General features: G+C 47.3%; 1 protein-coding gene across 6 annotated transcripts in view; it reads right to left on the bottom strand.

Moving 5' to 3' along the window:
• Window positions 1-372: 372 nt before the first annotated feature.
• Window positions 373-17,406, bottom strand: part of LOC121287397 (PHD finger protein 20-like) — an 85,619-nt gene continuing 68,585 nt past the window's right edge. For 5 of the 6 annotated variants that reach the window (XM_041205236.1, XM_041205235.1, XM_041205239.1 and 2 more), the window contains 8 exons: window positions 17,297-17,389; window positions 14,171-14,341; window positions 11,768-11,952; window positions 11,091-11,190; window positions 9,703-9,898; window positions 6,301-6,715; window positions 4,939-5,128; window positions 373-1,347 (listed from right to left, as the gene is read on the bottom strand). In XM_041205236.1, the coding sequence (XP_041061170.1) occupies window positions 1,205-1,347; window positions 4,939-5,128; window positions 6,301-6,715; window positions 9,703-9,898; window positions 11,091-11,190; window positions 11,768-11,952; window positions 14,171-14,341; window positions 17,297-17,389 (1,493 nt within the window). In that variant the 3' untranslated portion in view covers window positions 373-1,204. The remainder of the gene's footprint in view (window positions 1,348-4,938; window positions 5,129-6,300; window positions 6,716-9,702; window positions 9,899-11,090; window positions 11,191-11,767; window positions 11,953-14,170; window positions 14,342-17,296; window positions 17,390-17,406) is intronic. The other variant, XM_041205238.1, reaches the window with a different exon arrangement.

The following is a 17,406-nucleotide window of genomic DNA, read 5'->3' as shown; positions in this document are numbered from 1 at the left end:
ATTTCAGATTTCCAGCATCTGCAGTGTTTCACTTTTTTGTTGATAGATGTTTCCTAGACAAGGGTGTTAAGGGTTACAGAACTGAGATGGGCAGATCAACACTGAATGGCATGGAACAGGCTCGAGGAGCCAAATGGTCTCCTCCTGTTTCCGGGCTCCTCGATGCTGACTGACTCGCAGCATTTTCTGCTCTCACTTGTAACCGAGTCACTCCTGGGGCAATCTTACACTGTCCCCCCAAAGGAAAACACCAGTCTGGTTTCGGCACAGCGACTGAGAGGGCCAACAAGAAACCTCACCAGCATTAAGTAGACGTCAAGCTTGAGCAGCGACTCCACCCCCCCCCCCCCCCCCCCCCCCCCCCCCCGCCCCGACACATAGACGAGACATTAACTCACTCAAAACTCATTCATTTACAGTGTTAAAATCCACCCTCAACCTTCGTCCTCAAGGCCATGAAGGAAACGACGCAAATGGGAGAGACTGCTTGAGGGAGTTAAGATTCTGTGCCCTTTTGAGGACTGAATTAACAAATTACAGATTGCATCAACAAATCCAAAGTGTTGAGGTAAGTCAGTCAGTCAGTCCCAGCGTTCCACACATTAGTTCCCTGGCATTGGCTCAGTAAATCCTCCCAGTTAGTTCTCCTGTCTGCGCTCAGAAACCCACCCTGAACTGGTCGAACAAAAAATTACGATGCTTTCCCTTCAACAAAAAAAGGAACAAGACAAAGATGAGTCAACGTGGGAATTTTAAATAAGCTAATAATTCTTTGCAATGCTGTGGGTTTTTTTTTCTCTCTCTCTCTGCCTCTAAAATGTCTGGATGGTGACTCGTGCTCTTAAAATGTTCAAACACTGCAGCGTTCCAATCGACCCAAAGCAAGCAGGAGATGTGTAGACAGTTGAAGAATTTGGCATGTCCTTTCCCTCCACTGTAACAGAGAAGGATCACTGTCAGGGCTGAGCGACCTCCTCTCCTAAGGCCAAGCAAGAGGCTCCCCAAAAAGGCCCAAGAACGGACAAAAAAAACGTTATCAAGAAAGAAAGAACAGAAACTCGAGTCCAGATTCATTGCAGTAGCATACGAGGCCCAGTCACCTTCACCCGGTATTTCATCCACGCTATTTCTGCTGTTAGAATGAGCGGTCGTCTCCTTGTCTCAACATCCTGCGGTCAAAGGTCCTTTGGGTGTTTGATGCGTCTCATACAGGACAGCAGGAAACAATCTGCTGCACCTTGCCCAGGTCTGTAAGGAGCTGCTTCATCCGGTGCTTGAGCTGGGGCAATCGGGTCAGTGGGTCGGGAGGCTCCAGCTCACCAGAGTAGTCCAGCCAACTCTCCAGAACTAGAAGCCAGACAGAAAGTGAAGAAAACGGAATTAACTTATGACAAATCCTTGTGTCCACTCACAACTTTTCTCCTACATTTTCCTGTATGGTCCCACAGAGGCTCCTTCAACAGTACCTCACAAACACACACACCGCCCTGACTTAAACTATACCGCCTGCTTCTTCATTATCGCTACCTAGCAGGACTGTGGGGATATCTTCACCGCATGGTTAAAGTTACCCAGAAATTAACAATCTGTCATCATTTGCTTGGAATCAATGGCCACAATATGTGAGGTTACAGCTCAAAACACTGAAAATGTTCTGAATATTAGCTGCATACAAGGAAGTAAGAGATACCTTAAGAACCAAAGACAAGGAAGCTCACTAATAAAGCATTGCAAAGTATTTGCAGCATGGAAGGAGGCCATTCAGCCCAACAGATGCGTTCGAGTGTTTATGATGCACAAGTGTCAATGTGGCACAGCTGCTCACACTCCCAACCCAGCTCAGAAGGTTGTGGGTTCAATTTGAAAAATAGGAGCAGGAATAAACCAGATGGCCCATCAAGCCTGCCCTGCCATTCAATGCAATCATGGCTGATCTTTGGCTTCAACTCCATTTTCCCATCCACTTCCCATATCCCTCATTTCCCAAAATCTGTCTCATCATGGAGCATCCACAAACCTATGGGGTAGAGAATTCCAAAGATTCACAACCCACAGTAAAGAAATTTCTCCTTTTCTCAATCCTAATCATCAGCTTCTTACCCTGAGACTATGCCCCCATGTTCTACATTCCGCAGCCAGGGGTGACAGCCTCACTATCTGCTGTCAAGCCCCTTCAGAATCTTGCTTGTTGCAATGAGAGCACCTCTCATTCTTCTAAACTCTAGAGAGCATACATCCAACTTTCTCAGCCTCTCATCATAGGACAACCCTCTCATCCCAGGGACCAATTCAGTGAACCTCTAGTGTACCGCCTCCAATGTAAGTACATTCTTTCTTAATATGGAGACCAAAACTGCACACACCACTCCAGATGTGTTCGCACCACAGCCCTATGCAACTGTAGCAAGATTCATGTACTTTGCTACTCCAATCCTCTTGCACTAAAGGCCAACATGCCATTTGCCTTCCTCATTGCTTGCTGTATCTGCATGCTAACTTTCTGTCTTCTTTGTATGAGTACACACAAGTCCCTCTGAACATCAACATTTCAAAGCTTTTTGTCAAACCCCACTCCAGGAGCTGAGCTTGTAACCTCAGCTCTTTCAACAAAGTTTTCAATTTCTTAACGTATTCTACCCCCACCCCCCCACCACACCAACACCACCCACCCACCAACCAGAAACAGCAATCTGCAACAAAACTTTTCACTGAATTAATCTTGGGAGTGTTGGGCAGGAAAGCCTGTCTTGATGGGCAAGATGCTCGAGTAGCTTTAGAATTAGCTGTAACTGCTCTGTCCTGAAGTTGCCAGTCCTCACGCCTGCACCCAGTGCATTAACAACATGCGTGAAAACAAAACAAACAAGGCTGGGGATCTGGCATTGAAAGAGAAGCAGCTGATAGGTCAACATCTAAGAGAGGATGACTGGTGTTATTGGTTGGCTGGAGTGTTTCACAGAGCTGTACAACAAAGGAGGAGGCCATTCAGCCCATCGTGTTTGTGCAGGCTCACTGAAAGTATTACCCAATTAGTCCATCCATAACCCCCCTTCTTTCCTTACAGCCCTGTCTACTTTTAAATCAAGATCTAACTCACTTTTGAAAGTTACACCCTTGCAGGCAGCGCATTACAGTTGGTACTAACTCCCTGGATAAAAATAAATTACTAGCCCTCACCCCTAGCTTTGTTTTTTTTTTAACCAATTGCCTCTGATTACCAGCCTGTCTCTCTACCTACTCGACCAATACTTTTAAACTATCCTCAGGCACAGAGTACTTTTAAACAATCCTCAGTCAGAAAGTTGTGTCCAGTTCTGTGTTTTAGACGGAAGGTGAAGGCATTGGAGAGGTTGCAGAGAAGATTCTAAATGACTGTGACAAGTGCAAACTACCTTCCCCCTTAACCTCCCCTGCTCCAAGGAAATCAACCTCAGATGCTCTACTCTCTCCAGACAGCTAAAACACTGGCATCCCTGACATCAAATACCATCGCCATCATTAGCTTGCATTCGTCTAGAGCCTCTGACATAGCAAAATGTTCCAAATCTTCATACGTAACTCAGTGTCAAAATTTGTGGAGATATTAGGGCAAATGACCAAAAGCCTGGACAAAGAGATAGGCTTTAAGGAATGCTTTCGAGGAGGAAAGAGAAGTGGAGGGGTTTAGGGGAGAATTCCAGAGTTTAGGGCCTTGGCAGCTGTAAGCTCGCAACAGCTTTGGTGTTCCCAATACTTAATTGTTGGAAATTTCTGCTTATCCAGTGCTGGATACTGGACAAGCAGTCTGATCGTTTAGAGATGGTGGAGGGACCATGAGAGGTGGTGGTGAGGCAGAGGTGGGTGTCATCAGAACAGGTGTGGAAACGGACTGTTTCCAGATGATATTGCTGAGGGGCAGCGTGTAGGTGAGAAACAGGAGGTCAGGGGGCGGGGGGGGGGGTCAAGGATAGATCATTGGGGGGGGGTGCACCAGAGGTAACGGCGCGGGACTGGGAAGCGAAGCCATTGCAAGCGATTCTCTGATTACAACTAGACAGATGAGAATGGATCCAGGTGAGTGCAGTCCCACCCAGCTGGACGACAGTGAAAAGGTGTTGGAGAAGGATGGTGTGGTCACCCATGTCAAAGGCTGCAGGCAGGTCAAGAAAGACGGGGAAGGAAGGGGATAGTTTGCCTTTGTCACAGACATTTTACATTCTCCTGTACAATCCCTCCAATGCCTTCACCTTCCATCCAAAACACAGAATTGGTCACAAGAAAGCTTCCTATCTTTTGTACTCTGTGCCTCTACTTATAAACTCAAGGATCCCCCTTTTTTTAAAAAAAAATCACCTTTATCAATTTATCCCCAACAATGTGGTTGACTCTTAACTTCCCACTGAAATGGCCTAGCAAGCTGGTTCAAGGGCAATTACAGATGGGCAACAAAGATTTGTGTATGTTTCATGCCAACTGGCACTATTGGAATAGAGGGCCTTGTGAATGCTTTCACTGTAATTCCACCCGCCCACCTACCTCCTTGCTTATTTCAGAGTCATTACGGCACAAAAGTCCATTCAGCCCTTCCAGTCCATGCCGCCTCCTTGCAATCCAATTAGTCCCTTTCCCCTGCTCTAAACCTGTAGCCCTGCAAGTTTACTTCCCTCAAGTGTGCATGCATCCAGCTTCCTTTTGGAATTATTCATCGTCTCTGCTTCCACCGCTCCTGCAAGCAGCGAGGCCAGGTCCTTACCACTCAATGCATAAAAAAAGTTCTTCCCTACATCCCCCCTGTATCTGTTGCCCAAAACCTTAAATCAGTGTGTTCCCCGCCCCCAGACCTTGTACCAATGGGAACATTGATTTGCAATGTTTATGTACAAGGGGGAGCCTCTCTGCTACAGTGAGGAAGCCCCACCCCCAACTGAAACCTTAGGGCAGACATATCCCGCCATTTACCATCCAGCTCTTTCTCAATGAAGTCCATCCGATGACAGACCTCATCCTGTAACGACTCGACATGCGTCAGCAAGTTGTCCTGCCACTGCAGCTGGGGGTCACTGGCGCCCTCTTCCTCGCCTTCCTTCAAATCACAGCTTTCCTCCTCCTGCTCTGCCTCGGGAGACATGTCACCGCCGCTGCCGTGGACCTGACGGGGGGCAGAGTAATCGGTTAAAAGTTCCAAAGTGGGAATCTGCAGACTTGGAGGAGGGAAATAAAGGCAGAACGAGAATGGATACACGTCCCAGCTACTGTCTGGAGCAGCACTTCCCATACTTCATCTCACTGCGACTCCATTTTAATGCTTCACACTTGGTGTAATCCCAGAGTGGAAATCGGCGGGGGGGGGGGGGGGGGGGGGGGTTGTAGTTAGTGGCGGTTAAGCTGACTGGTTGTGGGGGGGGGGGGGGGTGGTGTTTGGGGAAAGAGTTCAAATGGCAGGGGTGCAGGCACAAAAGAGAACTTGGATACCTACCCTTTTGCAGGCTCAGCTGGTGGCAGTGATCAGGCCTCAGAGCTGTTCACACAAACACAGACACACACACACAAAAAAATTGCCCACATTTACAGGGGCCTTGCAGCCGATCCCAGAACTGTCAAACCCGAGTCTCCGCTCCACAGCCTCGGAACTCGCGACCCCAAATGCTTGCCCTGCCACCCCTCTGGGTGGTCACTACCACAGTTTGGGAACCCCTGATATGGAGCTACTTTGGCCGGGGTTGCGGGGGGGGGGGGGTGGTTGAAAGAGAAAGGGAGGCATTATGCTTCCTCCCTTTTCTGAAGCTGCTGATTCATTGTGATGTGCAGTTCCACAGGCCCCTCACTGGACTTCCTGCAGTCCTTCACTCGCCTGGGTAGAACGTACAGCCCAGGAATAGGCCACTCAGCCCAGCAGATCAATGTCTGTGTTTACATTCTACATGAGCCTCCTCCTGCCCTACTTCATCTAACCCCGTTGGTAGAATCATACCGAAAGTGGCCGTTTGTCTCATCGTGCCTGCACCCACTCCTTGGTAGGTCATTAGCCCCACTCAATCTCAGCCTAGTTTTCAAATCCCTCCGTGGCCTCACCCTTAATTTAGAACGTCAAGCGTCCCATACGCTTTCTCGACTGCCTTATTTATCCACTTGCTCTGCCGCCATCGGCGACTTCTGAACTTGTGCTCCCGGCTCCCTCTGCTCCAAAATCCATTCCGCGAGTCGACGTGACAATTATTGCCTAAGATAAAGGCAAAAAACACCACGGACGCTGGAAACCCGATCACTGGCGGAGGCCGTGCTGGCCTTCAGATACGACGGCCGCACGGTTAAAATACTGACCTTGCAGCGACTGGCTTGCTCTCGGCGAAGATCGAGGTCTGACTTTCCTGAATCGTCGTCGATATTGCGCCCGAACCTCTCCGCCAGCGTCTCGTCCCCGTTCTCCCGCATCCGCCCAATCCCTTCGTCCAAGGTGGAGTTCCTGGTCTCCACCACAAGCCGCTGCTCGGCAGCTGGGTAGTAGGCACGAGGCTTTTGGTAACAGTGTTCGTTGGTGATGTAGGACTCCTCTATCAGAGGGGCTCTGCTCTGCCGCTCGGCTGTGCCATTCTGCGCCCTGCACTGCACGCTGGCGCTCACCCCGCTGTTGCTGTCTTCACTGGGCGCGCTCTGCCTCTCCCGCAGCTTTTCAATGGTGGCTGAGGAAACTCTCCAGGGCTTACACCAGAGCTTCAGGTCTGGTTGGTCTTTATTCCTGGGGACAGAATGCACAGCAGGTCACCAACCCCAGAGATGGGAAAATAAGCGAGCTTTTTTAAAATTTGTTTCGTGATCGTCAGGAACGAGGGCTGTTCTTGATTGGGGGGGGGGGGGGGGGATTGGAGCTGATGGCTCAAACAGTTCGCCTCGGCCTCAACAACGCAAGGCTGCATTGGTGTAGCAACCCGTTTCCACTTCCCATAGCAACCCCAACCTCTGGGTTAGATCGCCAACAGGGCCGGTGTCAGTCTCGACTGATACCCAGAGAACAAAGGGCCAGTCCCTGATCCATTGGCCTTTCTGTTCACATAAGCCCACATCTTATAAAAGCGATTGTATGGTTTTCCCAAAAGGTGCGCTACATCATGCAAAGTATAGCCATGCAGAGGGGGGAAGGAGGCGCATTTACCTTCCGAGCTGGAGTAGAGCATTTAAACTAAGCAATTTCAGTGACATGTACATTTGATTTTTTTTTTGGGGGGGTGGGGTGCAGGGGGAATGTTGCGGAGTGTATACATATAGTGCATAATGATAGTTTTTGTCTGTAATGTTTTGATTGATCAGTTTAAGGGGGGTGTTTAAGGGAGGAGAGAGAGAGAGACGCGAGATTGGACTGAGAGAGAAGAGAAACACAAGAGGAGAGAGAGAGAGAGAGATGTGGGGAGGAAGGGGCAGAGGGAAAGAGGAGCAGGTTTATTTCGTGGGCAGTGCCTGGTGCACTTGGAGGACTGGAGTGGGTGGTGATGCCAATGGTTGGTGGCGGGGTGGGGTGGGGTGGAGTGGGGTGCTGGTAGAGAACAAAAAACAGCGACTGTAAGGGGAGCCCAACGATAGACTTATCCCTGGCTAGAGAGATTGTTTCCGTGAGTGACGCAATGGAATAGAAAGGAAGGATGGGGGCGCCATGGGATGGCAGGAAAGAATGGGATAGGAATGGCATGCGATGGAGATGGCATGGGAGGGGCAGATGAGATGACGGAATTGGTTAAATGTGGCAAAACGGTCGGGACAATTACTGGATACAGCTTATTATTCAAAAGCTTTTCTTGGTGCTAAAAATGAAAATTCACTTGAATTGAACGAAAAGGTTTTAGAAAAGCTGTCAGACGAATTAACAGAATACACCAGTGCTGATTCTATAGATGAAGATGATGATAACAGACTATATTCTCCAGAGTTTTTGCACAGTCTAACTCCAAAGGGCCTGCCACAACTCAAACTAGGCTCAGTGAAGGAGCAGCTAAAACGTAGCTACAAAACCTGAAACTTAAGTAAGAACTAAGTCATGGAACAAGATTGGTAGTTAGGGAGCTATTTCTTCAATGATAAATGCTGACATTATAACAGGCAGATTTCAAGGAAATAGAGGGCGGAATCTTGCCCCCACCCGCCCTCCTGCGCCGAGTTTGGTGGTGGCAGCGGGGGGCACATTTAATCGGTTGTGGGGGGTGGGGGGGTTCGCTTTGCAGGGCTCACAACAAGCAAACACTGGCATATTTGCTTCTGGGGGCCCCTTGTTCGAAGGCGCTCAATGAGAAGGTGGGCCCGCTGAGAACCATGTCCCACCCTTGCTGCTGAACCCCACACCCCCCACTCCCCCGTGAACCCCCACCCTACAGCCCCCTTCCCGCCATCATCCACCTGCGCCTGGATCTCTCTGTAATCCGAGACCTCCGGTGGGTGCAGTACCGGCAGCAGCCGCCACCTCCCTGGTGGCGCTGCTGAGTCTAGAAGAGCCTCTTGCCCCGATTGGCCTGCAGCTCTCAGGGGCAGGACTTCCACCCCCGAGGGGTCCTGATGCTAGGGGAAGGCTCACCACAAGATGCAGCAGGTCTTCTCGATAAGAGGCAAGGTGGGGGGGGAGGCGGGGAGTGGAAGGCGTGGGACAGTCTTGCCGGAATGTTTGAGGACTTTGGGTCTATACTCAATGGAGTTTAGAAGGATGAGGGGGGGGTGATCTGATTGAACCTTAGAGAATTCTGAAAGGCCTGGATAGAGTGGACGTGGGGAAGATGTTTCCATTAGTAGGAGAGACTAGGACCCGAGGGCACAGCCTCAGAGTAAAGGGAAGACCTTTTAGAACAGAGATGAGGAGAAACTTCTTTAGCCAGTGAGTGGTGAATCTATGGAGTTCATTGTCACAGAAGGCTGTGGAGGCCAGGTCATTGAATGTATTTAAGATCGAGATAGATAGGTTCTTGATTGGTAAGGGGATCAAAGGTTATGGGGAGAAGGCGGGAGAATGGGGTTGAGAAAATTATCAGCCATGATTGAATGGCGGAGCAGACTCGATGGGCCGAATGGTCTAATTTATGCTCCCATGTCTTATGGTCTTATGCCGTCTCTCCAGGCAGGGGCTGAGAACCCTGTCACCTCCAGAAGATTCTGCCCAGTGTTCTTAATCATTGAATAATATTGAGCCTGTCAGATGTAAAGCTGCCTTTTCAACACAGGAAGAAACAATTCAAAATTAAAATTTCATTTTCTATGACTACAAATAGGTCACAAGGCCAGACTCTTGACAAGCCTTTGGTAAAAGAATAACTAGAAATCCTGTTATAGAAGAAGTACTGTCATAATAAAAATACTAATTTGACCACAAACGAATGGTAATATATATGTATTGTTACACACACCGCCCTTCCCCTTGACAATAAAACTGCCTCATACAAGAAGCTTTAAAATGGAGTCCCCTCATCACCAGGCTACCCTCCAGTCAGAACAGCAATTACCAGTCCAAGCTTCTTGTAAGTTACTCTCGAGCATGAAGCTAGAACAATGCAGAGCCTTTCCCCCCATTCCCACTCAGTGACGGAACACATCATCCAGCACCTCTTCCCATCTTGACTGCGCAGCTGGCATCAGGAAAGCACCTTGGTCAAATACTTGGGCAATCGGTCCCTGGCTGACGTGACACGCTGAGGCCCACTGAGGCGATGGCCTTTTGGGCCGAATGTTAAAACTACCAACGCTCTTACTTACTGTAGGATGTATATCTTCAACTGCAGCCCATGCAGTACCTCAATCACCTTGTGCACATCTCCCAGCAGCTGATGCGTCGAAACTATCTTCCCGCTGTTCTGGTGGGAATAATTCTCTTTCAGAAAGGTGAGGCCGTGCATGTGGCCGTTGCTTAGCCATTCCTTGTCGTACCAGTACCTGGAACTCAAACGTTGATCTGCAGCAAAAAAAAAAGCAACAGGTCAATCAGCTGGCACTGGTCAAACAACGAGGGTTAAAGACCGAGAACTGAACATTTCCCACGCTCTTCGCAGAACCAGAGAGGTTGGACGCACGGTTTCCGGTCAACCCCATTAGTATTACTTTAAGAGTCAAACTTTCATCTGTATTAGTCATGGCTCAATAGGTCACAATCCTAGCTTGGTTCGGAAGGTTGTGGGCTCAAGTCCCACTCCAAAAAGGTCTCAGCACAAAAATTCAAGGCTGACACTCCAGTGCAGTACTGAGGGAGCGCTGCACTGTTGGTGGTGCCTTCTTTCAGTTTAAGATGTAAAACCAAGGTCCCATGCGCCCTCAGGTGGATACGCAAGAACCCACTGCGCTCCTGCAAGAGCAGAGGGTGTATCCCCCTGTCCTGGCCAATACTTATCCCTCAACGAACATTACTGAAACAAAACTTCTGGTCACTATCACACTGCTGCTGTGGGAGCTTGCTGTGCACAAACCGGCTGTCATGGTTCATACATGGCAACAGTGAGTGCACTTCAAAAATGCTTTCATGGCCGTAAAGTGATGTAGTGAAGAGTGCTACATTTACTGCCCATCCTTAATTTCTCTCGAGAAGGCAGGTGGTGAGCCACCTTCTTGAAGCTCTGCAGTTCTTATTGTATGGGTACATCCAACGTGCTACTTGTCTTTTCTGTAGCGGTTCGATACAACTGAGTGACTTGTTCGGCCATCTCACAGGGGAAGTTAAGAGCCAACCACGTTGCTGCGGGTCTGGAGTCACATGGCGGTCAGGACAGGTAAGGACAGCAGATTCCCTCTTCTGAGGGACATTAGTGAACCAGATGGGCTTTTATGGCAATCCAGTGGTTTCATGATCTTTATTAACGAGTCTAGCTTTTTATTCCAGGTTTATCAATGAATTGAATGCATTAATTGAATTGAATTTAAATTCCTCCAGCTGCAGTGATGGGTTTTTTTTTTAACTCCTGTCCAGAGCGCGAGTCTGAGCCTCCGGATTACTGGTCCCGATTACCACAACGTTACCACCCACCCCCCCACCCCCCACCCTGCGCCCCCCCGCCGTTAAAAGTCATTCGCTGCATGCAATGCATTCGTGCCGCTTTGAACGATGCAATATACAAGTCATGCCGCTTTCGCATTCTTATCTGGCCAACACTCACCTGGTGGATCACGACAGATGTAGCAAGTATAGGTTTCTGGCACGCTATCCTCCAGTAAGCCCATGCAGACACCATGCTGCCAGCACAAACAATCCTCACACTGTCGAAGAGGAGAGTAAAATAAAGTGTTCTTCAGTGACAGGTCAGGGCAGATTCTGTTTACCACCACCCACCCCACCCCACAAAGGGATATAGGATTACCATGGAGCTTGATGACATTTAGCATAGTAAAAATAAAGTGAACTCTTCTTAAGCCTATCAAGCTTTCTGCCTTCTGAGCACACTAAATAGTTGAATGCTTATATCATCAGACAGTAAAGGAGACCAACATTCGGCCCATCAGCTATGTGCCAGCTCTTTGAAAGAGTTATCCAATCAGTCCCTCTGCCCTGCTCTTTCCCCAAAGCCCTACAAATTTCTCTTTTTCTAATGTTTGTCCATTTCCCTTTAGACCTTAGTATTCAATCTGTTTCCACTTCCCTTCCAGATTGGAACAACTCACTGAGTAAAAATAGAGTCTCCTTATTCCCACCACCGCATCCCACCTTGGATTGTTTTTCTTTTAAAAAGTAACTCGCTCAAGTCAGTTGTCCTCTGGTCATTGAACATGAATTATTATGGTTAAAACTTTTATTGCAATCATTGTGTTTCCTTGTTTTCTAACGTTTTACCAATACCTGAATCATGAACTCATTTTCTTCCTCCACCTCACAGACGCAGCGCACAATTTCTAATTGACTGTCGTCCCCATCCCCTGTCTCGTCGGGGTTGGTGGTCACATCCACGTCCTGATTGTACTCGTCTTCACTCCAGAGGAGACTGTCCGTCGAAGAGTCACTTGTTGGGTCATCATCTGAAATATCTGACACATTAGTACGGCTGTCAGATTAAACTATCACACTATCCACATTGATGGAAACAAATATCAGTAAAGCACTGGTCCATTCGCGCCTGTTCAAAATGTAGGGTGTGTGTGTGTGTGTGAGAGAGAGAGTGTACGCGGTTTGGTGTCGATGACTGCAAGTGTCTAAGCCTTCTGTGCATAAAAGGAAACAGATCACTGGTACACTGCACATGACAAGAAAAACATCTCACATACATATATATATATCATATATATAGATAGAATTGTATGTACAGCTCACCAGTCTCTAAAGAAACATGTGTCCTATTGCAGGACTTGTGCATCTTAGTTCATTTCATGCGCATGTCTGGCATAACTGGGTAAACGCAATTCATTCATCTCCACAACTCCCTCTCTAATCTTGGCTCCTCTTGACTCTAGACTCTTACACACCGATTCCTGCCCCTGTCTATGTCCCACCTTCAGCAACTTATCTTTCCCCACCCAGCTCTCACTCTCTGGAATCCCCTCTTTATGCTGCTCCACCTACCTCTCCCTCTCTTCCTTCAGAACCTTCCGGAGAACTTTCACCAACCTTTTAGCCACCATTTGCAACCTCTCCTCAGTCCCTGTGGCCCATGCTTCCATTTACAACGTCTCTACGTATATCCAAGTTGTTGGTTGTTGAGCTGTGGGACCTCCAAAGTTTATTCAGTTTTGATAAAAATCATGTTTCACTGAATAATTCACATTGCTTTTGTCACTGGCACTCCCGTTTTTTTTAAACCTTTTTCTGGCATTTTGTCATCTTAAAAGTTAAAAGTTAAAACTAGATTTTATTTATTGATCTAGACTTAACTTTGAACTGAAAATCTTAAAAGATTCACATTTTTCCACAAACTTAGATTTCTGCTGATTCTGAACTTCAGTCATATTGCCTCAAGTGACACTAGTGCTGCTTTTTGTTTTAAACTGTGTTGTAATTCCTTCCCTTGCTTGTCCCCAAAATTCCAACTGAACACATAATCTGCCTGCATGCTGATTTTTCTAAGCTTTGGAAACCCAAAATGTTGCTGGCAAATTTCTTATCAAAAACAACCCAAAAAAAAAGGATTTAATGACCACTGCATAGTAACTTTCCTACATTGCAGCTGTGGCTATAAAGCTGAGACATCCTGTGATTGCAAAAGGCGCTATTTAGACGCAAGCCTTTTTTTTTTACATGCAACACAAAGGCTAAAAGAGAACAGCTGGCCCAGGTTAGCACAGCATGGCCTCTGAATATTTCTGGATTGACTCGTGTGCTACGTTCCCGCCAGAGTTCAGGGAATTACTATAAGAACAGAGATTTCTGGTTATGCAGAAGCTGGTGTTTCTATCTGTCTGGTATCTCTGCAGAATGCAGCAGGGAGCTGTAATGTACGGCACCCAGATGATACCATCCAATTTTTAAGAAGTCTGCGCAATATAACTGCACTTACGCATGCAGGGATGTGACTCTTCTTTGAATTACACTGAAATTTCCTAGTAACTGGCTTCAGATTACTTCCCCACTAACTTGCAAACTGTCTAAGTCACACTTCCTGGTATCCATTATGGTGCATGTTACACATACAAATCTTAAACCTTCAACTAGGTTATAGAGGTTGCAATCACACGTGCTTATGTATTGATTCTAGCTATCTGAGAGAAATCCCATAATAATCACACAGCTCAATGTATTCCTGACATTACATCGAACGACAGTCCAGAGTTAATTCCGCATGCAAACCTCCTCACAATCTATCTTCATCTAACCCTATTCTCCCGCATAACTTCCTATAAAAACATCTATGTTATTCCCCTCAACTACATCCTGTGGCAGCAAGTTCCACATTCTAATCATTCGCTGGGTAAAGAAGTTTCCCCTGAATTTCCTATTAATTTTATTAGTGACTGTCTTACATTTATGGCCCCCAGTTTTAATTTCCCCTGCAAATGGAAATACTTGCTCTACATCTATCCTTTCCATAATCGAAAAGACTTTCTATCAAGTCACTTCCAATCTTCACTTTTAAATTCATGGCATGACTGCACTTCATGGAAATAATTGGAATGTCCTGAGGCTGTGAAAGGCACTATACAAACAGATGCAAATTCTTTCCATCCCAGCGTATTTTTAATACAATATCGGACAGCAGCATTACTCTATTCTGGAGAGAACGTGGAAAAAGAAAAATATAATCAGGTCACCAACCGTCAAATTTCAGTCCTTCCATGTAGTATCCAGTGTCAGAACTGCGTAAAGATGTGTATTTATGGGAGAAGGGAAATTTGTAAGAGGAGGAAGATCTGGTAGAAGGGAATGTGGATTTTTTAGGTGGGAAATCTCTGGAGACATCTATGTTCTCTTCACTGCCAGAAAACTCTGCGATCAAAGAATTCAAAAAGATGTCAGCACATTCTGCCCAACAACACTGCACAAACTGGGCTGAAGCAAAAACAAAAAAAGAGACAGGCATCAAGATAACCGAGGGGATGGGGTGGGGGAGCTCTCTGTCAAACGGGGCAACGACACTTTGCTTCCCAGCCTGAGGGAGGTGGGGGGGGGGGCGCGCGGTAGGTTGACAAGATGCGGGTTTAAACCCTGCCGGTGAGGAACGCCGTTTTGGGCGAGGCACCGAGCAGAGGCTGGGCACCGAGTAAACACGAAAGGAGGATGATAAGAGTGAGCGAATCCTCATATCCTCCTAACCCCGGCAGCTGCAGAGGCCCCGGACACACCACGGGTTGTCTGCCCTATCGGCTGTGTTGTAGGGAACAAAAAAGGTCACAGGTCCCTGACCGGAGACACGCATTTAGTTAAGGGAAAACTGGCTCCCTGTGGAACCCCTGATCAAAGATCTTCCGCGGTATTTTGGCAGCATTTATTTCAAATTTTGTCACGTTAAAGCTGCCCCCACTTTCCACCAACACCCAGATTCATCTTACCCCCCCCACCCCACTGGTCATCCAGTACCACACCCACTTTACATAACTCTTCCCCACCCATCACAAACCTGTAATGAAGTGAGGCAGCGAACTATACATAATTTAACTCGGGCGCCCCTTTGGTCTGAACGACGTTTCAGAGCGACCTTAGATAATATCTCGTCAACTGCTTTCTGCCTAGCGTTTCTTCTTAGCAATCACTCCCCATCACCCAGTGCCGGGATCCAAAGCCAGAGTGAAGCTTCCTCGACGCTGCACAAACAAAATGCTTTTATTGCAGAGTTGAGGGGGCAATTGTTACGTCCAGCAGAGAGGGGAAAGCTCGTCTCCTTTGTCTCGGAGAATTCCCAGGGCTGAAAAGGGCGGCGCCGCGTTACCTACGATGCCAACTAGGCATCTACATTTTGGAAACAACTCAATCGTCACCAGGAGATGAATTGCAATATTCAACCGTAGGGAAACAGAAATTAGAATCGTTCTTTTTGTTTGTCCTTTTGTGGGATGTGGGCATCACTGACAAGGCCAGCATTTGTTTGCCCATCCCTCATTGTGCTGGAACTGAGTGGGTTTGCGAGGCCATTTCAGGGGGCAGTTAAGAGTCAACCACGTTGGTCTAGAGTCACATGTGGGCCAGACCCAAGTAAGGATACAGATTTCCTCCACATCAATGTGAACAATCGACGATAGTCGGTCACCACCCCTGGGACTAGCTTCCAATTCCACATCTGTTAATGGATTTAAATTCCACCAGCTGGAACCCATGTCTCCACAGCGCGTTCTCCCTGGATTACTAATACAGTGACATCACCATTACGTCATGTCTCTCCACCTTGAGTTTGTGAGACCAGATGAAGCTGGGGAAGGTGTCTTATGACATAAACCCGGGGGGAGGGGTGGGGGAGTGGAGAAGCAGAACATTAATTCATTCAGAAAAGGGATTATGATGTGAGCATGGAGCACAGCGTTGGGCGGCAGCACACACACCACGTCAAAATCACACCACCACCACCTGATGTCAGAATAATGGAACAACAAAAAAAAAAAATCTAAAATATGTACCAAAGCCTAAGGGGACAATTAGAAGCAGAATCTAATTTTAAAAATCCCTAGCACCAAAAGGGGACGGTTAAAGATTATTCCATGTGTAGAAACTTATAACATTCAGGCCATGTCAGGACTCACCTTTCATGCCAGAAAACAGTCCTAATCATACTGACCCCGCGATCTTCCCACATCCTTTCAACCGCACCCCCCCCAGCTAATCTCGAACGTTTACGTAGAATCTGCCTCAATTGCTGACCTGAGAATTCCACAGCCTCACAACTCTCTCATGTGAAAGAATTTCTCCAGACCTCTTGCATTTAATCCTGTATCTGTGACCTCCCTCGATTACTCGAAACAGTCAGCTTCTACCTGGACAATCCCAGTCAGAATTTTAAATACTTCTAATGTATCGCCACATAATCTATACTGCCTTAATGAAAAAAAAAACAGTTGTATCGTTTCGTACTTGTTCACTCAGGCAATCTATAATGTAACCATTGTACCGCCTCTGTACCTATAGTGTAGAGCCTTATATCTTACACAGAAGACTCATTAAAGTTTGATATAGGTTTATTGTTACCTCTTGGATTTTATATTATATATCATTTGTTCTGAAACCTAGAAATCATTGGCCTTTTTTTAGAGCTTTATCAACGTGAGGCATTGCCTATAATGTCCCATGAGCTTTACACCTCCACCAACCCCTCTGTCAAGTCCCTCTGCTCTTTCACTGAGACTGCTTCCATTAATGGTATACTTAATGCCGACAAAATGGCATCACCTCGCGCTTAGTAAAATTGGATTTCGGCTGCCACTCTTTAGCCCGTTCACCCACCTCATTAGCTGTCTCTTTAATCCATCCCACCCTACCATCAGTTTTAGCCACTCCTCTCCTGAGGCACCAACTGGCGCACTTCCAAAGACACTGCCAGCCTGCCCTCCAGCATCCCATCCAGTGCCCATTCCCTCATGCCTGGACGGAGCCAGGTAGTTACTCGGCAACACGCGGGAGACACCACGAAAAATTGTTGTCGTAAACGGCAACAGATTCCAGATCAGTCGCTCATTTTTAAAACCGAGATCGATAGGTTTTTTGTTAACCAAAGGGATATGGGACAGACGGAGTTAGGTCACGCTTCAGCCATGACCTCGCTGAACGGCAGCACAGGTCTGAGGGGCTGAACGGCCTCCTCTTGCTCCTAGTGGACTGAACCAAGAACCTTGTTGGTTCGGTTTTCGAAAATAGGCAGAACGTCAAGGCACCAACTGCTGAATGGTTATTGCCTTGTCTATCGCGGTGCACGTTTACAGACTTGAACATTTCCTACAGACGGCAGAGACATCTCACCAGATTTCAACTTCTTTTTCTTCTTCTTCTTCTTCTTCAGCTTTACCTTTAGGAAATCTCGAATCTTTTTCTCCTTGTTCCTCTCTCGCGTTCCTGTGAATGGGGTGGGA

The sequence above is a fragment of the Carcharodon carcharias genome, chromosome 14 (assembly GCF_017639515.1).
Source record: "Carcharodon carcharias isolate sCarCar2 chromosome 14, sCarCar2.pri, whole genome shotgun sequence".
Classification (NCBI taxonomy): domain Eukaryota; kingdom Metazoa; phylum Chordata; class Chondrichthyes; order Lamniformes; family Lamnidae; genus Carcharodon; species Carcharodon carcharias.
This window is presented reverse-complemented; position numbering and strand designations above follow the sequence as displayed.